Here is a 22,495-nt window from a genome sequence, read left to right as displayed (position 1 = left end):
GCTTGTTCTTGTTTTTCTAGGAGTTTGAGATGTATCATTAGGTCATTAATTTGGGATCTTTCAGTCTTTTTAATATATGCATTCATGGCTATAAACTTTCCTCTCAGAACTGCCTTAGCTGTGTCCCATAGGTTCCGGTAGGTTGTGTTTTCATTTTCATTGACTTCCATAGCCTGGAATTTTAAATTTATAGTTTTAAAGTTCTGTTTCTAATAGCTAGAGATCCTCAAGTACTTATGTTCTGTAATTCTGAGGTTCACTGCCTGAAATTGTCTTGACTTCCAAAATCCACATCCCAAATGGCCACACTTTGGATAAGAGTTTATAAGTCTACAAAGCCTATTGTTTTCTAGTCATTAACCTCAATGTGCCTCTTTGGGAGAATGGCCAGGGATAGGGGACAGGAGTGGAAGGTGGCAAGGGCCCTTTAAAACCCAAGACTTAGGGCTGGTCTGTTGGGATTCCCCTGGCACTTCTGTGTTCTGCTGCAGCCTCCACATGTTTCAAGATGACACAGGCCTTCCTTGTACCCTTGCCTTCCTCCCGGCCCTGCCTTCAGACCCCGGCAAGCCAGCCTGGGAGCCCTCTTATGTCTTTCCCTATCCCTGGCAGTACAGGGCTGTGACTCCCCCTTCACCCCACCTCTCTAAAGTGGAAGGGCTTGAGTGATGAGCCAGATTAACCCTCACCCCACCTCACAAGTGGAGGAATTGAGGCCCACAGAGAGGCAAGGAAATGCCTTGAGCTTAGTGGTCCCTGTGCCTATCTGTATGAAGCCAAGTCCTACCCATAAGGGGCTGATAAAGAGGCTCCCTCTGGCCTGGTCACACAGAGCTTCCTACTGCATCAGGGCTGGAGGCCCCTTTGGGTGATCTACTTGAGTGGTTTCAAACTGTACCCCACAGAACTCCAAGCGTGCCACTGCAGGCAGAATGAGGAGGGCTGTCTGCAGGCAGGGTTAAGAGCCTTCTACACACACACACACACACACACACACACACACACACACACTCTTTCTCTCTCTCCAATCAGAGCAAGTCTACTTTTATGTGTTTTTATACCTATTTATTTATTTTTACTATTGTTTTGTTTTGCTGGGTTTGGGCCTCATTATGCTAGGCAAGTGTTTTATTGCCAGCTCCTATAACAGTCTAGAACAAGATTTAAACTGGAGAAAGGGCTCTTTTGCTAAAAACCAGCTGATCTAGTCCAATACCACCATTTCACAGATAAGAAGACTGAGAGGTAGCCAGTCTGGGCTGTCTTGCTGTTTTGCCCAGGCTGGCCTGAAACTTGTTATCCTTCTGCTTTGGCCTCTCAAGTGTTGGATTACAGGCATGTCACCATGCCCAGTTATCTTGGGGTTTTCATAAGAATGAAATAAGGCAAGGACTGCAGTCGTGGTTTATGTGGTAGAGCTTGCCTCGCAAGCACAAGGTCCTGAGTTCAAACCCTAGTGCCACCAAAAGAAGAAGAAGGAAAAGGAGAAGAAGAAAAACAATTTACAATGAAGTGAGGCAAAGTGTGGAGGTAGGCAGTGATTGTTGGACATGCATGCTATGTAAACAGGAGCCTTTCTCTGACCAGGCCAGCTCTTAAAAGGGGAAAAAATTATTTTTTGGTGGGACTAGTGTTTGAACTCAGGGCTTCCTTTTTCTCTGATTATTTTGGAGATGGGGTCTTGTGAACTATTTGCTCAGGCTGGCCTTGATTCAGAATCAGCCTCCCAAATAGCTAGGATTATAGTTGTAAGCCACCCGTGCCTAGCTGGGGAAAAACCGTATAACTGCCTTTTTCTAATATTCTCCTTAAATGCTTTCCTTTTCAACAATTTTTTAAAATTTTATTTGTTTCAAATTAATTTTAACTAACAAGTAAAAATTGTACATATTTATGGTATACTGAATATTTTGAGATATATAGAGAGATAGATATAGATAGATATAGATATAGATACAGATATAGATATACATCCATACAGTGTGGAATGGATAAGTCAAGCTATTTAACACATGCATTTACTTCACATGGTTATCCTTTTGTTTATGGTGAAAACACTTAAAAATCTACTCTCTTGGCAATCTCCAAGTACACAATATCATGTTAGTAAGTGAGTCACCATGATGTTACGTAGATCACTGAACCTATTCCTCCTTGTCTACCTGAGGTTTTGTGCCCAAAACCTCAAACATCTCCCCGATCTCCACCGTTGCCCCCAGTCCCTGAAACCACCATTCAACTCTGCTCCTGAGTTCCACTTTCTTAGACTCCACATGCAAATGAGGTTGATGTGGTATTTGTCTTTCTGTGCTGGGCTTACTTCATTTAATATAATGTACTCCAGGTTCAGCCGTGTTGCTTATGACAGACATTCCTTCTTTTTTAAGCATATACTTTATTATGTATACACCAAGTTTCTTTATCCACTTGTCTGCTAATGGATGCTTAGATTGATTCCATGTCAGGGTTATTGTGAATAATGCTGCAGTGAACGTGTACCGCAGATCTCTCTCTGTGTCTCCGTTACTCTGTCTCTTTCTCTCTCAGCTTAAACTCTAGACATTTATTGGTCACAGTACACAGTTCTAGAGGCTGGAAGTCTGAGATCAGGGTACCGGCATGGTGGGGGTCTGGTCAGGGCTGTCTCTGGCTTGCACAGGGTGTCTTCTCACTGGGTCCTCACATGCCAGAACTTCATGTCTCTTTGACCTATTAATTTCTTTGGGTAGATAGCCAGGAGTGGTACAGTTGGATCATGTGGTAGTGCTATTTTTAGTTGAGGAAACCATACTCATTTCCGTAGTGGCTGCACTAATTTACATTCCCACCAAAACAGTGCTCAAGTGTTCCCTTTCCCCATATCCTCACCAGCACTGGTCACTTTCTGTCTTTTCTATGATAGCTGTTTTAACTAGAGTGGGGCAATATGCCATTGTGCCTCTTATTTGCTTTTCTATATCTTACTTTTTACTATATTCCAAAGTTTGAATAGCTCACACCAAGCCCAGGTATAGTACTAGTATAATAGGAATTAGGCCTATGCCGGAGGTACTCATTATGCCTCATTTACACTTGAAGGGCTTGATTTATGGAGAAATTGAATAACCTGGTCATGTGGCTAGAAAATGATGGAGCTGAGATTCAATTCCAGCAAAATCTAATCTAGGCCCTGTGCTAAATCAATCAATCAATCAATGAAGACTAAGCAGCAGGAAAACTATAAATAAGATCAAAAGGTTAATAGAATGACAGGAAAAAGCATAAATGCATGGACTGTGAAGACCACTTCAATTGGCACAGGTGAGTCACTTATTTGGTTCTGATGGTTCTGGGGAAAGCCAGCTGCATGAACCTCGTGGAAGGAAAGTTGAAGCTTGGTGCATCCCTCACAGAAGCCCAGATCTCCAGGTGCTCTGAGAAAAAAACCCTTTCTCTGCCACAGAGAAATAGGAGGTTTCTAAGAAAACCCCAACCTGGTGGCTGCCTCTTATGGTGATAGGCCATGGACACTGAGGGCTGACCGTGAGTTCCTTATCACCTACCACCAGTCATCCCTGGCTCTGTGGGACCAGGAAGCCACCTCAAGGATCCCTGGAGGCTCAGCAGCTAGTAGGGCCTTGTGTGGCCTGAGCCACACACAGCATGCAATGTCAGCACAGAGCCCATTATTACTGTAGGAGGGGAAGTTCTAATAGCCCCTTGGCCCAGGCCTGCTGACCAGGGCAAACCACAGCCCAGATGGGTCACTCCAAGCCCTTCTCCAAGCAGAAGCACAGTGTTTCCTGTTTCTGGAATTCACTATTAGTCAGAGGTCTTGAAAACAGATGAGGGACAAGAGATGGAAACCTACTGAGAACACAGAGAAGGGAACCAGGGACAATTAGGTCTCCTGAAACTCATAGAACAATGTCTTAGTCCCTTAGCCTGCCCCCGAACCTCCCAGGTCTGGCTCCAGTCTCCCTCTTACCCCAGTTGCTGCCCCAGCAAGGCACTTGCTATGATCAGGTTGGTGTCACTACTGCCTGTCCCCCACAACAAGCTCCTTCCCACCACCATCCCTTAGTCATACTGTACCCTGCTTCAAGCCACCTCCCCCTTCCTGTTGTCCCATCCCATACCACACTTCTCTCTGCACGCCTTCCCAGAGCCCCAGCCCCTGCAGATCTGCCCTTCCTCTTCTCCAAACCCTGTGCAATTTGTTTGACTTTTGCACAACATGGCCACTAGAGAACTTAGAACTACACATATGGCTTATATAATATTTCTTTTGACTATGCTGCCATAAAGAGAATTAATGAATCTTCTTACTTCTTTCTCAGTTCTGGCCATGATGTGGAAGAGTGATGTGGAACGGATCACAGTGGGGCAAAAGACCTGGACAGCTAAGGGAGAGGTGCCAGGATGAGGTGCTGCCCCACAGAATCTTGCGAGCCCCTTGTCCCCATGTAAATAGTAAAAGGCACCACAATGTCACCTGCCCCCACATGTATATCCCTATCAGGTCTACACTGCACTTTCACATTCATCATGTCGTTTCATTCTGACATCAGTCTGTCTGGTGCAGGCATTATTACTGCACCTATTTTAGGAAAAGAACACTGAGACCCAAAAGGGGAAATGGCATCAGGGAGGTAGTGGCAGACCAAGCTATCAAACCCAGGTTCTCTATTAATGCTGTCCCATGTCAAAGAAATTGCTAGGTGTGGTGATTCACACCTGTAATCCCAGCTACACAGGAGGCATAGGTAGGAGGATCAAAGCCTAAGTCTGATCCAGGCAAAAAAAGCATGAGACCCTATCTAAAAAAAACTAAAAAGCAAAAGAGGGCTGGGGGCGTGGCTTAAGAGTAGCCACTTGCTAGGCAAGTGCCAGGGTCTGAGTTCAAACTCCAGTACTGCCAAAAAAAAAAAACGAAATTAATTTTAATAACATTTTATTTAACCCAATATATTGAAAATATTCTAACTTGGGAACAAATATAATAAACACAAAAAATTAATAATGCAGTATTTTCTATTTTTTCAGACTACATCTTCAAAATGCAATGTGTATTTTGCACTTAGGACAAACCTCAATTTGGAGAAGTCACATTGTGACAGTAGACAGGTGCTCAGTAGCCACATGTGACTGGAGGTTGCTGCATGAGATAGAGTGGCTATAAGGTATGAGTGAGCAACAGACCCAAGTGCCTCACCTGGAGAAAACCTAAATGGTGAGATTTCAGGCTCCTTCAAATCACACTAGGGAGGCTTACTCACTCTGTCTGTTTGTAGGCATTAACAGGCAGAGTTAGTTTATCCAGGCTTAACGGATAAAGTACGACTTTTCTACTTGGCCACGCTCAAGTTCAGGTCGTAGTTTAGCCACTTTCTTGTTGTATGATTTGTACACATTGCCTCACTTCAGAGCTCATTTTCAGGTTCCAGTGAAGAGGGGAGCAGGCTCATGCTGGTGCAGCCCCCAGCCACATTTCCTGGAATCTCAGTTCTCCTAGCTTCCTGGACACGCTTATCACCTCTCTGAACCATCCCCAGCCCAAGAACTCCCCACAGCATGATCGCATTTCTTTTTTTTTTTTTTTTTTTTTTTTGGTGGTACCGGGGTTTGAACTCAGGGCCTTGTACTTGCTAGGCAGGTGCTCTACCACTTGAGCCACTCTACCAGCCCAGCATCTCCTCTTGGTGATCTCACTTTCCTTCCCAGAGCCTGGCATTGGCTGGAGCTTCTGCTGGTCAGAGCCATCTCTTGCCCTCCTTCTTTTAATGGAAAGGTATCAGACATTCACCGTTTTGCCCAGTCCTGTGTCAGGCACCAGGGTTTCAACAGAGAACAAGGTAAACATGATGCTTGCTCTTTCAGAACTGGGAGTCTGGCAGGGAAGATAGTAATGGAACAAAAAAAAAAAAAAAAAGATAGTCATGGAACACAGGTAGTCTTTATACAGACTTAAGTGTGTATTAAATAGCTATTTATTTATTTTCTCTAAAAATTAACTTAATTTCACTCTGAATGCCCATTCTGAGAGATCATCCTCAGGGCTCTCCCACCAAGATGAAGCAAAGGTCCTGAGGTCTTACACAGTACCCAGACACCAGGGAGGCCCCACCTCCACCCAGAAGGCATCAGCATCAGTGTACTGTGATCATTAAGCAATGCCTACCTGCTACTCTTAGCATGCCTGGAGCAGAGGAGTGTTGGTGCAGCTGGGAACATGGGAGTCCCACCTCCCTAGGCCAGGCTGTAGCATGCCCTCAGAGGTGAACAGCTTCTCAAAGGATACATGGCTGCCTACAACTTACAGAATCCACGGTCTACTTGGCGCCTGCCTCAGTTTTTAGTTGTGAAAAGAATGGCATTCTCTTCCCCACCTGGGCAGAAGCCCCCTGCTCTCCTCATACCTCTGTGACACCCAGCAGAATCTTCTCAGGGGACTTAGGCTTTGGGAGCCAAAGCTAGGGAGAAAACCTTGCAACCCATTAGGGCTTTCTGTCCTCTGTAGCCCTCCCTCCCCCGCTGGGTGAAATAGGAGAGGAGAAGGCAGAAGCCCAAGGGAGTCAGCACACGTAAATTAATATTGGAATGAATTGTCCTGCTGGGACACCAGGCTTTTAGCCACCAGCTTAGGGAGCAGGGCAGAGGGAGTGTGGTCAGGGATTTCCTGGTGGCTGCAGCTATGGAGGTTCTGAAATAGGGGGAAATTCAGCATTTGCCTCAGGAGGCTCTCTAAAAAAATGAGATGCAAGGGAAGGAGGTTCAGACCCCACCCAGTGGATGAGGCCTGTGTGGACCTCAAAGAGACAGCACAGGGGAAGAAGAGGCAGAGCCAGAGATGCCAAGCCCACCCTCCCAGGTGGTGTCCAGCGTCGTGGACCACACTCCAGCTGTGGGGAGCCAGCTTCCTCTCAGGGCAGCCTCTTCCACACTGCTCGTTATACCGCACTTAAGTCTTCCATGGAATTTGTTGTTTCTAATTCTGACCTCAGGCTGAATAGAAAAATGAAGTGAAATCAGACCCCACTTGGTCACTTGTATTTGGATGACTGTGTCTGTAACAACTTCTCTGAGACTTAGTTTCCTCATCTGAAAAATGTGCATGGCAACAGCACATTGCCTCACAATGTGTTTGTTTATTTGTTTTTTGTGGTACTGGTGATTGAATTTAGGGCCTTGTGCTTGCTAGGCAAGTGCCCTGTCACTTGAGCCACACCTCCAGATCTTTTGTTAGAGGAAGGTAGGTAGAATAAATTAGGAGAGGTTGGCAGGGAGGGGAGCACTTGGTGGCCTTGGTGACCTCCTTTCCTCTAGGGTATGCCAGCACTTAAGTCCAGCTGTCTGAGTTCATTCCTAACTGGGCCACTTATCAGTTGTATGACTACAGGCAAGTTACTTCATCTCTGTGTCTCTGTTTTGTAACTTAGATAAAGGAGATGGGTTATAATGGTGCCTACTTCCGAAGGCTGCTGACGGGTCTGGGTGAGATGTGTGTTAGGCTCTAGAACAGTGTAGTGTGTGTGTATCATGATTTCCTGACACTCAGATGTGATTGTACACCCCAAGCCTTCTCCCTGGGCCATTCCTTCAGGAGTTTCATGGAGGCCATGCTTATCCAGGTGGGCAGGGATCCACTGCAGGGTGCCCATGATCACCTCCCATGCAGACCCAAGGCTAAGCACACCCTCTGGTTGTGGCCTGACCTTTCCTAGAAGAGGAGCGGGGGCTATTGTCTCATACCCACCCCCATCTCCCTTCCTGTCCCAGAAGACAGCACAGAACAGAGCCAGCCTGCAGACTTACACCATCCCCACCTCTTGGTGGGCACAGTCCACTAGAAGATCCTGCTTCTGGCATCTCTCCAGCTAATGACAGTCACGAATGAAGAGACAGGTGTGGTCGGGTCATCATCATGGTGATATTGATGATAAGATTGGTAAAGATATTAATGATGGTGGTGGTGGTGGGACAGGTGACCTTGATGATAGCCATAGTAGTGACATTTCTAATGGTGTTAGAATGGAGATTTCTTGGTGACTGGGGTAATGATGGTGATAGAACTGTGAGTTGATGGAGTCCCTGGTGACACTGGGTGATGGAGGTGAGGTCGGTAACACTGACATTGGTGAAGACACTGTAGAGATGATGATGTTAGAGACAGTGATGGTGATATGGATGATGGTGATGGTTGTGATATTGGTGGTGATTCTGAAAGTTCAGGTGACAGCAACAATGATAATGATTGTGTTGGTGGAGGTGATTATAACAGAGACAATGACAATAATCACCATATCATAATAATAGTATCATTATGAATAAATTGGTCATTTAATTGTTCATGAGGACGGTGATGTGAATGGGGGTGAGTTTTGAGGTGATAGGAAGAATAATGATAATGGTGACTGTGGTGGTAATTTTCATGGTAATGCTGGTGACTATTAGGGTTGAATGATAAGAATGACAAATTTTAACCAAGAATTTCATTCACTCTTTCAAAAACTCTTATTGAGTGTATAGCCAAGAACCAATGGAACACGGCTGGCCCCAGTGCTCCTGAAGCGGTGACAGAGCTCCCTCACACAACTGACAACCATTCTGAGTAACATCTCTGGCATCTAGCTGACTGGCCATTGTTATGTGTCTCCCCAGGGTGAGGACTCCTCCTCTGAGCAGAGCCCTGGTGAGTCCCTGAAGCAGCAGGAAGGCCTGGCTCAGATTGCCCCAGATCTGACTGTGCTCCAGTTCATCAAAGGTAAGTGAGCAAAGGCCAGGTTCTGGGGAGACGGCTGAGCTCCCTAGAGGGTTACAGGCTCCTGCTCCTTCCTTCCTTTCCTGATTCTTCTACACCTATAGGCACCACACACTCCTTGTGAGTCTTTGCTCAGGGAATCCTTTCTGCCAGGCACAGTTTTTTTTAATTGCTGTCAAAATCTTCCTTGTCTTTCCAGGTCAAACTCAAGAGCTGCTCTTTCCTCACCGTGCCAGGTTCTCCCAAAGAGCAAGGCTACTTTCCTCCCTTCTCTGGGTTCAGCACCCCAGAGCTTCTTTATGAGCTCAGATCTGTGCCATGTACTGTCCAGACCTTCCCCCAAGTGGAGAGCCCCTGAAGGTCAGGGCCTCTGCCCTTCTCTTCCCACCCACCACTGAGCCTGCAAGCAGGAGGTCCTCAGCAAATAGTTGTTAAATTCCCAGGCTGGACATAGGTGAAGGGAGTTCTGGGCTGAAATCCAGGGACCTAACCTTTTGTTCTGGGTCCTTGCCCCTTTCTGGACCTCAGTTTCCCCAGTACAGTTTCCCTGCACAGTGACAGGCAGACTCAATAATGTAAGATTCATGCAACTCTGATCCTGACACTGTGAAATCCATCAGTCAGTAATCAGAGTCCACACTGTAACCAAGTAGTCTTTTCCAGAGTCCAATCTCACGAACATTGATTGAGTGCCTGCTGTGTGCCAGACTGTTGGAGAGCACTAGACAACAAGTGAGAAGGCAGAAATATGAGCCTTTCCCAACACTGATCAGTGTATAGTCTTGTGGAGTTACCTTCCATCTCTAGTCTGAGTTTCCTCATTTGAAAGAGTGAGTCAATAATCTTCGTTCCACCTCTCTCAAGGACTGTAATGACAATCGAATGGGACAATACACGGAAAGTCCCTGTGTGCTATTTTTAAAATGGTGTTTACCTAAGGTATAATTATTCCCATGATCTACCCAATTGTCCTACTCTGACCATGTCCAGGATAGAAAATGGCACGGCTGTGGTTTAGGAGGAGTTAGCCACAGGGTTCCTTAACCCCTCACTGAAGATTTTTGCAACAGAAAAGAATTGTACCCAATTCCTGGACAAAGCTTCCTAAGACTTGATGCTGGAGTATCGGTAATCTAGTCCAGGAATAGCTGGACTCCATGGGGCAGGGGCCTGGACTCCCTAACCTCAGGTCACCCCCAGCTGCTGGAAGGCCTCAGCACACTGCACCACAGAAGAACTTATTAATCACTGCTTTGGCTCCTGCCCAGAGAGAAGTTAGGGCCAGTTGCTGAAACTGGATCCCAGAGTGAATGTTCTAGGCCAGCTTGTCTCTAGTAGTTTCAGCTCCTACAGGAATCTGCAGGAGACCGAGGCTGGGCTGATCACAGGCCCTGTGGCCAGTTAGCCAACCTGGCTTATTTGCTTCTATGGAGCTGCAGAAGAGCCAGTCTGACACCAGGCCCTGGCCTTGACTGCCTAGAACCCTGAAGGAAGCAGAGGGAGAAGGAACAGTGATCTCTCTGCTGGAAGAGCCTTACATTCTTGGGGAAAAGTAGTCCCTGGGCTGTGGAAGCTTCTAATAGGAGAGGTGTTGTCCTTGAGTTAAGAGAGACCTTGACTGAGGGAGGACGTCTCCTATTTGAAGCAGAAGACCACTGCTGATGGGGAAGACATAGTCACTGAATTGAGGGAGGCCCTAACATGTCACCCTTCTTATGGGGAAGACTGCCCTCTGAGCTGGACGTGGACCCTGGAATTTCCCTTCAGGTAGTGCTAAGTGAAAGGCCTGGTCTTGCCCTCCAGGAATTTTCCATCTGTTCTGGAGAAGGCTGAAGCTGCTGAGGAGAGGTGGGGGATGGGCACAGAGTGCACTGCAGAGAGTGCAGGAGAAATCAGTGGGCTGGAGCCCCCTGGAGTCCTGCTGCCAGAGAGGATAGGAATTAGGGGGCATTAAGTAGTAGAAGGAGAATGACTTTGAACTAGAAGTCAGGAGAACCCAGAGAACTCCTGGCCTTCCCCTGGCCACTAGATGGACCTGGGTGTGTCCCTGCCCTCTCTTTACCTTGCAGAGAAGGCTATTGTATAATTTGGGTCAAGCCCAACTAAAATCCCCTGGCTCATACTGGGTATCAGATGCCCCGGCCAGGACAGCTCACAGAGGGAGGGAGGGAAGAAGGCTGCAGTAACTACCTGGGGTGAGGGCCAGGGACGCCCGCCCCACTCCAAAACGCTGGCTTTATGCACTGCTGAGGCAAGGAACTAGGAATAGAAGGCAGGCTTGCGATGCGAAGGAGGGGGGTTTCCATAGCCACAGCCCCGACCCATCCCAGTGAGACCCTTCGTCTTTATTTCCTGGCTCCTTAGGAAACAGCTCCTGCTCCAGCCCAGGGGACTAGGGAACTAGCTGCTTGGGCAAGCTCTGAGGACAGACAAAACTCACCTCTCATGACAGAGGCCCTAGTCTAGCCACTACAGAAACAGCAGGGATCCCCACACACACACACATACCTGGCCCCAAGGATCCCCCAAGCCTGCCTCTCCCCCAGCCCTGCCTGGCATAGTTTGCTTCTCTTCCTTGAAGGGCCTTGCCTCTCTCACACCCCTCATCTAACTGCTGTCTTGCCTACTACAAGTAGAAACCGTTCTCCCTCCTTTTGATTGACAGTGGGAAAGGGTCACACATGTCATAACAGAAAGTACCCCCTTGGACATCCCGGGACTGTCCCTACTGGTGAGGACACTAGAGCCCAAAGGGAAAGGACTTACCTACCATTATGAACCCTTCTGTGTAGCAGACTTGTGGGGAGAGAAGCATGTGAATGAGGCACTATTTTTGGAGCTAGCTGGAGATTGGGGAGGTCACCCATGCCATAACAGCCACCTCTATTTCTGTCTCCAAGCTTTTGCCTCTGTTGTACCCCTTCTGGGAATGTCTTCCTCTCCCCTCTCCCATGCCAGCTCCACCACACGATTCCCATGTCTTTAGGTCCTGGTTTTGTCCTACCTCCAGGAAGCCTCCCAGCACCAAGACTGCTGAGGGTTCTTCTTCTCTGAGGCCTGAGATTCTGCCCATTTGACCTTTGATCACATAGTAATCTGTATGCCCATTCATTCATTCCTTCATTCTTTCACAGACACTTGTTAAGTGCCTAGTCTGTCCTGAGGTCTGGAAATTTAGCAACTGACATAACAGACAAAAATCTGCTCTGAAATAAAAGAGGCAGGGTGACAATAAAAGAGCTAAATGAATAAAATGTGTAGTCTGTTAGGTAAAGTGCTCTGGAGAAACACAAACTAGGGATGGGAGATCAGGGTAGGGCTGGGGACCCAGGGGGAGGACCAAAGCCTGGGTTGGCTTGCAGAGAGCTACAGCAGGATAGGACAAAAAGTCTAGTAGGGTAAAAAAAAAAAAAAAGGATGATTAAGTAGAAATTTGAAAAATGAGATGGGATGGCATGAATGAAATAGAGTCAAATGGGATGACATGGAATAGAACTATATGGAATCCAACAGAATTGAATGGAAATAAACACACTGAATAAAATGCCATTTAACTCAATGGAGCGGAAGAAATGAACAGAATTTCAAAGCTGGAAGGGAATTAAATGGGGAGGAGTCAAAATGTAATGAGATAGAATTGGATGCAATAGAATTAAATGGAATGGGATGGGATGGAAGAAGTGGTTAGGAACAGAATAGGGCAGGATGGACAAACAGGGATGGTGTGTCTGGCTGCTGGCTCTGACCTCCTCTCCTCATCCTATCAGTCTTCCCCAGGGTGCTGCTGAGGACGCTGCGCCACCCCATCTTCCTGCTAGTGGTCCTGTCCCAGGTGTGCATGTCATGTATGGTGGCTGGCATGGCCACCTTCTTGCCGAAGTTCCTGGAGCGCCAGTTTTCTGTCACAGCCTCCTTCGCCAACCTGCTCATTGGCTGTCTCATCATCCCCTTGGCCATGGTGGGCATCGTGGTGGGGGGCGTCCTGGTCAAGCGTCTCCACCTGGGTCCCTTGCACTCTGGTGTCCTTTGCCTGCTGGGGGCACTGTTCTGCCTGCTGTTCAGCCTGCCCCTCTTCTTCATTGGCTGCTCTACTCACCAGATTGCAGGCGTCACCTCCGGGCCTGGGTGAGTGTGCATGGGAGTATGAGAGCACGTGGGGGTCGGGAGTGGAACAGAGGAAGCAAGTGGGCCCAGATAGAGGTGAGATCAGCAGGGCCCCCTTGCCTTACTCTTACCTCCCCATCTTTTCCCTCCTTGGACTCAGACACAGCAGTGGATGTTCTCTCTGGAAGATTCCAAGGAAGGAGTATGGTACCATAGAAGGGGCACAGCTGGCACTTCGAGGGCAGAAAAGCTCAGGCCTGAGGAGGGCTGGAGACTGAGTCAGGGTGCAGCTACCCGTGGGATTGCATATCCAGGGTGGCCGAGCCCTGAGGGCCCAGCAGAAATGAGACACAGGCCACACCATAAGAGGCAGAACCCAGCCCAGCCAGTCGGGAGGTTTTTCTCCCAGTAAGAAACTCTGTTTGATCCAGGAAGAGGGAGCTCCATCCCTGGGGGCAGGAGGAGGAGGGGGATGAGCCTCTTGGGGAGGCTACAGAGGAGACTATGCACTGGGTGGGGTGGACTGGAGACTGCTGTGATTTTTGGTTCTTAGACTGAGCTAAAACTCTGTTGATCCAGGGCGCTAACATTCCTCGTCCAAGCCTGTGAGACAGTGCTTGCCTCCACCCTCCTGGAGAAAGGTCCCTGATGCCTTTCTCCTCTTCCCGCCCCCTCCTACTTCCTCCTCCCCATTTCACAAACCCTCTCCCCTTGGGAGCCTTTGGAGAGGTTATTGGAAATTCTGTTGTTCCTGCCTCTTCCCCAGAATTATATCATTTTTCCCGTAAACTTCTCAGGCTTGGGTTGGCCCAACACCCAACTAGAATTCCCCAACTTCCTTGTCCACCTCCTTCTTGGCATCTCCTTCCTCACCCAGGTGCCAGCTTCCCTCACCTGGGGTTCCTTCTGCATGGCTGTGAGGCCTCAGCTCAGGGCCAAGGCATCCCAGGTCCCACTCTCATCACCTTTTCTCCTCCCTTGTCCCTCCCCCTCCTTTTCCCAAACAGCAAGGCAACTGACTGTCTGGAGTGAGAACCTCCATGTGCAGAGCCTGCTCTGGGCTTGGCAGCCATGCCCTTGGGAAGCCCCTGGTCTGAGGAGGGACCAGGTCCTTTCAATGATTTTTCAAATAAAAAGTAAATGGATGTTTTACCACAGGAAAAAAAATTTTTTTTCGTTTATTATTCATATGTGCATATAAGGCTTGGTTCATTTCTCCCCCCTGCCCCCACCCCCTCCCTTACCACCCACTCCGCCCCCTCCCTCTCCCCCCCCACCCCCTCAATACCCAGCAGAAACTGTTTTGCCCTTATCTCTAATTTTGTTGTAGAGAGAGTATAAGCAATAATAGGAAGGAACAAGGGGTTTTTGCTGGTTGAGATAAGGATAGCTATACAGGGCATTGACTCACATTGATTTCCTGTGCATGTGTGTTACCTTCTAGGTTAATTCTTTTTGATCTAACCTTTTCTCTAGTTTCTGGTCCCCTTCTCCTATTGGCCTCAGTTGCTTTTAAGGTATCTGCTTTAGTTTCTCTGCGTTAAGGGCAACAAATGCTAGCTAGTTTTTTAGGTGTCTTACCTATCCTCACCCCTCCCTTGTGTGCTCTTGCTTTTATCATGTGCTCAAAGTCCAATCCCCTTGTTGTGTTTGCCCTTGATCTAATGTCCGCATATGAGGGAGAACATACAATTTTTGGTCTTTTGGGCCAGGCTGACCTCACTCAGAATGATGTTCTCAATTCCATCCATTTACCAGTGAATGATAACATTTTGTTCTTCTTCATGGCTGCATAAAATTCCATTGTGTATAGATACCACATTAGAAAAAAATTTTTTAATGGGAAAAGCTAGGCCATCCCTCCTGCCTTGTCTTTCCTTCCTTCTGTTATTACTTTTTTGGCTTCAACATCTCATCTCACCTATGTTCTCATCAATATTCTTGGAGTTTATTTACTGAATTCTGGGTTCTAATTCATTGAAGAAACTTTTTGGAACCAATTAAGCCAGTTCAGAAGAACAGTTCCTGTTCAACTAGCAATAATGAAAGTCTGCTGAGTGCCAAGAGCCTCCCACACACCCAATGCCAAGCCCAGTGCTTCCCCTGTTATATCTTATTGCATCCCCACAGGGTCTTAATGAGGTCTGTAAAATGTGCCCATTTTATAGATGCGTATAACAAGCCTCAGAGAGGCAGTCACCCATCCAGCAGAGCCTAGAGCCAGGACTCTTCTGACAGAAGCAAACAGCTGCAGATAGTCAAGGAGAGAGGAGGCACTGAGGAAAAGCCCTCCCCACCAAGCTATCCCCTGCTCAGCCTTCCAACTATGGGCACAGGATCTAGAAATACATGGGCAGATCCCCTTGGAAGGCCTGAGCTCAGACAGTGCCAGCCGGCTCCCTGCCCGAGGTAGACATACCAAGACAGTGTCAGACACCTGAGTGCTGTCTGGCAGAGAGGAGGAAAGTACTGTGCTGGCAGTGACCTTCCTGCCTACTCAGAGGGAGAGTCCACCATGGAAGGAAGGCATTCACCTTTGCTCACTCCCACCTCCTCCCACCCCACCCTCCACCCCTCCACACACTCAGGCCATTTCAACAGTTGTCCTTTCCCAGCCTCCTAGCCCCTGCCAACCATCTCCTGGTGGAATCAGGATTTTCCTGAACTTGCCGGGCCTACCTCTGTGCCCTCACTTCAGGGCAATCTGCACCTCGAACTCAGCTTCTCTCTGACCTCCCTGGCCACCCCCACCTTGTCCTGGACAGCTGAGACAGGGGCACTTCTGGGCTTTAGAAATGGGCCCTCAGGAGAGAGACAGGTGACATTGGACACAGTGAATAGGACAGCTGAGTGAGCAGAGAGGTCATGTGACCACAGGGGTGCAATATGGAGGAGGAAGCCCCAGCCCAGCTGACAGAGGTCCAGCATGTGACCTAAGGGCTAACCCTACCTTCGTTCTTTACTCACAGTTCCCAGCCTGGGCAGGGGCTACTTCCCAACTGCGCAGAGCCCTGCTCCTGCTCATCGGATGGCTTCAACCCTGTCTGTGACACCCGTGCCCATGTGGAGTATATCACGCCCTGCCATGCTGGCTGCACAGGCCGAGTGGTCCAGGAAGCTCTGGGAAAAAGCCAGGTGAGCAGGTTGTGACAGGTCTCTGTCACAACCTCTGCTTTGCAGGGCCTCTGTATTTCCCCGGCTCTGCGGGCCTGTCATGCTTCACCTCTGAATGCTTTTACCCTGCCTCTCTTCCCTCTGTTGCTGTCCATCTGTCTCTCTCCTTTTGTTAGCAGAGGCAGAGTAGTATTCTCTCAATGAGTTTCATTGCCAGCCTAGGCCCAGGGAGGTGAGCCAGAGTTGGTCCCCAGCTGTCCACGTAGGGGAGATGCAAAAGGAACCATAGGAAGTCCAGGGTGCTGATGGGTAGAAGTTGTCCTTACAAATACATACAGAGGTAGATGGACATAGCCCACACAGGAGGGTCCCATAAGACTCCAAGGGAGGTGGCACCTGGGTCAGACCTTCCAAGGTGGGTAGACAAACTAAGACTTTGTGGGGAAGAGTTTTCCAAGCAGGGGGAACAGCATATGCAAAGATTTGGAAGCACACACAAGCTTCATGGTCATACACACAATGTTTCAAGTAACTGTAAAGGATTTGTTGGAGGAGGAGGAGCATAAGGGGTCAAAGTCCAGACAAGGAAGGTCCATAAATGCCAGCACAAGAGTGGGTACTTTATCTGCAGAGCAATGGGTACTACAGATGGGCTTTAAGCAGAGGAATGACAGGGTCACATCTGTACTTCATCTCACTTGAGGCCATAAGGTGGAGGAAGGCAAGCAGACTATCAGACAGGATATTCTGTCAGAGGAGACTGGCACAACATGCCTAGCCAGACAGTCAAGTCAATAAACCTTCACTGAGCTCCTCCTCTGTGCCAGGCCTTGTGTGGGATATGTGTGTGGGGGTGAGGAGCCAATGGGCCTGGACCTCAGGCTACTCCCAGTGCAGAGATGAGGGCAGTGTGACCAGCAGCAGTGCATTCTGTGTGAGCCTGAGAAGAGCCACCAAGACCAACACCATCTGTCTCTCCCCTTTCTCCTTGCTTCCCAAAATAACAAATGGAGACAATACCTGCCTTCCTCAGACCTCTAGGCTTTAGTCAAGCCTTTTTCTGGGGTGTGGTGAGCTTTGTCAGGCTGGTTGTTATGATGATATCTTGCTCTCTCCAGAGTTCCTCACCTCTAACACACGGAATCCCTGCCCCTGTATCCCCATTAGCATCTGAGCCTGAGCTGCTACAGGGAGGGGCCTGGGCCCCCCAGCTGGAGAAGAGCAAGCACCTGGCTGATGGTGGGAAGTCCTTTGGAAGTCAGCCAGGCACAGCTGGGCTGTGTTAATTGTTTGCATTTGGAATCATTGCAATCACAGCCTTTTGGGCCTCCTCGAACTCATTGTCATTGTCCTCCCCTAGGACCCCCTGGCCTTGGTGATAAGGGAGAATCCTGACTAGGTAAACTACTGTAGCTATGGGTCACTGAACACTAAGGACCAGGGCACGTGGCTCAAATCCCTATTCTGACTGGCCGTTAATGTAAGCAGATTACTTATACCCGCACCTCCACTTCTTAGTCTGTTAAAATAGGAGTGATATTACTGAGTGACTTCTAAATAGCAAACCCTGTACTGAGTAAATGCTTTTCCTGGGTGAATTGTTAAACAGCAGTGGAGAGACATGTGACATCACCCAGGAAAGCACTTCCCCCAGTGCTGAGGGGATTGGAAGCACTCAGTACACTCCTATTCGCCGTTGTACAGATGGGAAATGAAGGCCAGGAAAAAGATCAAGCAGTGCCCAGTCTTATAACAGGTTTGGGACAAGAACCCAAGGCTCTGGCCCTGGCCCAGCCCTTTTGGGTCATCTGAGGAGGTTGGGTTTGGGTGCAGTATTTGGAGAAGGGTGCAGCTGAGACAGTCAGCACTCAGGGACGTCCTGCTGGCCTGGGATTGCGTCTTGCCATGTGTGTCTTCTCAGGCCACATGAGTACCTTGACTCATGTCGGGCTCAGGGCTGGGCTGGTCTGTGCCCAGCTGAATTCAGCTGCACACGGTAACAGTCTATGCATGTGTGGGTGACACAGTGAAATGGGTGCTGGCTGAATTTCAGGCTCATAGGGCAGGGCTGTGTGCTAAGGAGGAGTGAGACTCTGAGGCAGCCAAAAACACTGGAGGTATTCATGAGAACTTTGTGCCATGGAATTGGATGCACATGAGGGAAGGGTGGGGCGGAATCCTGAAAGGAAGATCTCCAGTCTTGGTGTCCGTTCTAGCAACCCTGACCGAGTAAAGGGGCAATGCCAGTCACCTGGCCTGTCCTGCCTGCCCACCCAGTCTGTCCTAGTAGTGGCTGTAGCATCGTTTGTACACAGCTATCATGTCTCATTTCTGCCAAGCATGAATCCTTCCAAGGCCCCAGCCTCCACCTCAAGTCTTCCCAATCCTTCTCACACACTGGGAAGAACCTGAGGCTGCCGTGGTTGGAAGTGAGAGGCCTAGAGGGCTCCACCTGCCCCAGGCTATCTGGGCTACCTGGAGAACTGATGGGACCAATCCCTGCACACCTGTCTGGGCCTCTGGGTGCTGGAGTGACTGGGATACACTGGTCAAGAAAACTGTAATCTATGGTGAAGAAAAGAGAAGCCCAGCTTTCTTGGCTTGGCTTGGCTCTTGACAGGTGCCTGAGGGCACTGGCGGCCAGACCATTTCTTAAAGAATCTCTGCCTGGAAGTTTTCCAGGCTGCCACTGAGTGTGAATGCAGGCCACCATCAAACACACCAGGGCTGACCTGAGGACGCTTCCGTGCATTTTCTCCCTCTCCTCACAACCACTGTCCAGGCTCAGCCCTGTCTGTGCATAGACAGCCTGTGTCCAGGATTGCTTGGCTCCTCAAGTCATCTGCATTCAGCAAAAGGTCAAGGTCCCAGACTCCAGCCAGCTTTCCCCTTACTGGCTGTGGGCCCTTGGGCCACTCAGGAGCTTCCCAGGCATAACCTTTAGCAAACTGCCTGCCCTTGGGGGTTCCTAAAGGCTTTTCTCCCCCTTCTCCCTACCCCAGGTTTTCTACACCAACTGCAGCTGCGTGGTGGGGGACAGCCCAGTGTCTGCGGGCTCCTGTGACTCAGCCTGCAGTCACCTGGTCCTGCCCTTCGTTGTTCTGGTCAGCCTGGGGGCAGCAATGGCCAGTGTCACCCACACACCTTCCTTCATGCTCATTCTGAGGTGAAAGCCGGGGCTGGAAGGGTGGATGGGTACCAAGAGGCCCTCAGCCACAGCCACAACAAGGGATTCAAGGGAGGACTTAGACCAGGAAGACCTTAGACCTTAGACCTTGAAGCAACAAGGCGACTCAAGTGTCCTGAGTCCCGACAACAGACCAACTCCTTGCTATCCTTTCTTCATCTCCCCTTGTGACCTGCTGAGCTGAGGTTTTCTCCCAATCTTGCAGATAAGGAAACAGATTCATAATTCAGGGACAGGCCCAGTCCTGTAGCAAGTGTCAGAATAGGACTGATGCCCCTGCCAGAGCCCAGGCCCTACTTGCCCCAGGGGAAAAGAGCCTACACCTAAAGCCCTGTCCTGGCTTCCCCCAGTGAGGGCATCCAGTGAAGGCATCCTACAGTAGGACATGAATCTCCCTGGCCACCTGCAATGGGCGGGCCACATGACAGACATCCAGGAAACCAACCCCATCTCCATTGTCCTGATCCTGCACAACCGTCAAAGCACCAGGTGCATATTAAGTGCCCACTATGGACCCATCCAAGCCTAGTACTGCTTCCTGGTCTAAGATCTTTCTGGCCCTTGACCTGAGAATATCTGGTGGCCTGACAAATTGTCACCCAAGTCCAAAGCAGTGTCTCCTGGGGTAAAGGCTGAGACAAGGAGACCTCAGAACAAGATAATTCCAATTTTTCATTCTGTTTTATTCACTCTCTACTTTCTAGCAAATTCAAAGGGAATATTAAAGACTCATGGATCTTTAAAACAGGCTAATATGAGAGATCAGAGATCAGCTCTTTGTGGGATCAAATGCCACAGGGAGCTGAGAGCACAGGACTGTGGTGGCACAGGTCCTAGTTCTGACACCAACAATGGTGATACCTTCGCCAAGTCATTTTACATGTCAGGTGTCAGTGCCCTTATCAACAGAATGGGGCTAGTGATATACCACCTCTTCAGGGTGAAGGGAGGCTGCAGTGTAGAATCACTGAGCCTGTAGTAAGTGCTGTCTAAGTGTCAGCCACAGGTGCTGTTTAGGAGAGGCCAGGTTGAGGGGTGACAGGTGCAGGACCCAGGCCACAACTTTCAGACTGGCTGATGTGGTATGGGAGAAGAGGGCATGGTGACAGTTGTCCCTGCTGCTCCCTGGCCCTGGGAACTGGAGCCCTCTCAGTCCTCATGTTGTCATGTCCTGCTTGTTAGGGGAGTGAAGAAAGAAGACAAGACTTTGGCTGTGGGGATGCAGTTTATGCTCCTGAGAGTTTTGGGTAAAGAGCCTGCTTGGGCCCCTTTGTAGTGGTGATGGGGGTCCAGATGCCCACTGTGTGCTAGATCTGGGGGACACAGGTGGCAGAGGTGGGGTGCAAGTAGAAGCTAAGAGTCTGAGGAGGCTCTCTCTGATACATGCTAAGGGGTGCTGGAGGCCAAAGACGTCTGAGCCAAGACTTCCTTTGCTAGGCAAGCCTCTGGGAGGTTGTGTGTGCCTGTGGAGGGACGGGGGCTGGGAAGCACTGTGCCACTGTGTCCTGAGTCTCTCCTCTCCTAGCCTGGATGCCCAGCCCTGTGATCCACGGTACTGCCATCGATACCACCTGCATACACTGGGCCCTGAGCTGTGGACGTCGAGCCGTCTGCCGCTACTATGACCATGACTTGCTCCGAAACCGGTGAGACCTGGATGGGTGGCTGTGGGGAGAGGGCAAAAAACCCTCAGGACTCCAGGCAGGACACCATCAGGGAGGGACTGGTGACAGGTGCTATATCCAGGGCTGAGCCCACCCTAAGAGCCAAACACTGGCTCCTCCTTTTAATAGATGAGGAAAGTGAGACCTAAAGTAGGTGGCCCAAGATCACATGGGTTACAACTAGCACAGCTAGGCCTCATATCCCAGCTGTCTGATGGCAGAGTTGACACAGGAACCTGGAGTCAGGAGCAGGAGAACCGTCTGCAGGTCTCAGTCTTCCCACATCTCAGTGAAGATCAAAGGAACTGAAGGGCACAGAAGCCTTGACCTGGGTGGATATGGGAGGACTTGCAGAGGACCAGGGCCAGGAGCTGGTCACCTTCTGCTCTGTCCCACAGAGGAAGAAAAAATCAACAAAGGCCTTGATGCGCTAAACAGGAGATGGGGTGTCCTGTTGTCTTGTGTGTGAATGAGGGGGCAACCCAAAGTTGTGCTTGTTGGGTCCCCTGATCCCTGTGCCTGGGCCACACAGCAGTCAAAGACAAAATAAGGGGTGCCCAGGCTTCTGCCCCTGTTCAGCATCCTTCTGTTCAGCCTCCCCCTCTTCCAAGAAAGGGACCTATGGGGGGGGAGGGTCAGTGACCCCCATACCTCAATGTCTCTGATTTCACAATAGACAATTTCTGCTGACTCCACTGTACCCCCAGCCTAAGAACATCCATGCCCTGCTACTCAAGTTCTTGAGTTCAATGTCCCCTTCTTCTTCCCCAGATTCATCGGCCTCCAGTTCTTCTTCAAAACGGGCTCCCTGGTGTGTTTCACCTTGGTTTTGGCCATCCTGAGGCAACAGAACAAAGAGATGGGGTCCGAGGTCACAGCATCCAGCCCTGGCCTAGAGCAGCAGCTGTTAGCATCAGAGCCAGAGAAGAAGTCAGAGGATTCCAGGGTATGATCTGCCCTGGGTCTACATCCTGGCCAAGATCAGGAGCCATAGCAGTGTCTGCTCTGAGTCTTCTCCCTAGGATTCAGTGTTAGAAGCACTGTGTTCCAATTCTGGCTGCACACTAAATGGACTAGTGACTTTGGACAAACTACTGACCGTCTCTGGACCTTTGTTTGTTCATTAGAACCAAAGAGTTATTCAGAGTGGTGGCCACTTCTGAAGCAAGAATGTTTTCCTCATTTTTCCCTCAGCCAGACAGCTGACCTGGAACCAAGCTTCCTGAGTGGAAGGACTGCTGTGCATTGCAGGGCCTAGCATAGGGAATCCAGAGTAGACCAGGTTGCCTTTCACACAGGGCCTCTGCCACTCACCAAGAGCACCCTCTGAGCCTCAGCCACCTCCTCTGCCAGGAGGGAATGAACTCATCAGCTTTCAGGTTCCATCAGCCCTGGCCATCTGTGTGGTCAGGATAAAGTCAGGTCTCTTCCCCAGCCCCAGGCTGCCTTCGAGAAGTGTCTATTTGGCTCCCCCTGGAGGCAGAGCCCAGAGCTGGCCTCTAAGGGGAGCCCACAGGGAAGAGGGAGCTGGCCTCATAACTCAGGAACACAGGGGCTTTGTAAGGGAACTGAGCAGAAGCCTTAGCTGAAGCAGAGACTCGCTCTCTGACTTAGGAAATCCCAGCCTTGGTACATAGGAGGCCACAGTTTAGGGTGAGGCCTAGCCCTTGCCTTAGAAGCCCTGTA

The 22,495-nt window shown here is 49.5% G+C and overlaps 1 protein-coding gene across 5 annotated transcripts in view; it reads left to right on the top strand.

The window, feature by feature from the left end:
- Slco2b1 (solute carrier organic anion transporter family member 2B1) overlaps positions 1-21,903 on the top strand; it is a 49,299-nt gene extending 27,396 nt beyond the window's left edge. For 4 of the 5 annotated variants that reach the window (XM_020155429.2, XM_074082821.1, XM_074082809.1 and 1 more), the window contains 7 exons: positions 8,641-8,743; positions 12,508-12,865; positions 15,814-15,979; positions 18,961-19,124; positions 20,328-20,392; positions 20,671-20,791; positions 21,581-21,903. In XM_020155429.2, the coding sequence (XP_020011018.1) occupies positions 8,641-8,743; positions 12,508-12,865; positions 15,814-15,979; positions 18,961-19,124; positions 20,328-20,392; positions 20,671-20,791; positions 21,581-21,761 (1,158 nt within the window). In that variant the 3' untranslated portion in view covers positions 21,762-21,903. The remainder of the gene's footprint in view (positions 1-8,640; positions 8,744-12,507; positions 12,866-15,813; positions 15,980-18,960; positions 19,125-20,327; positions 20,393-20,670; positions 20,792-21,580) is intronic. The other variant, XM_074082829.1, reaches the window with a different exon arrangement.
- Positions 21,904-22,495: the final 592 nt, after the last annotated feature.

This window comes from Castor canadensis, chromosome 1 (assembly GCF_047511655.1).
Source record: "Castor canadensis chromosome 1, mCasCan1.hap1v2, whole genome shotgun sequence".
NCBI lineage: Eukaryota > Metazoa > Chordata > Mammalia > Rodentia > Castoridae > Castor > Castor canadensis.
This window is presented reverse-complemented; position numbering and strand designations above follow the sequence as displayed.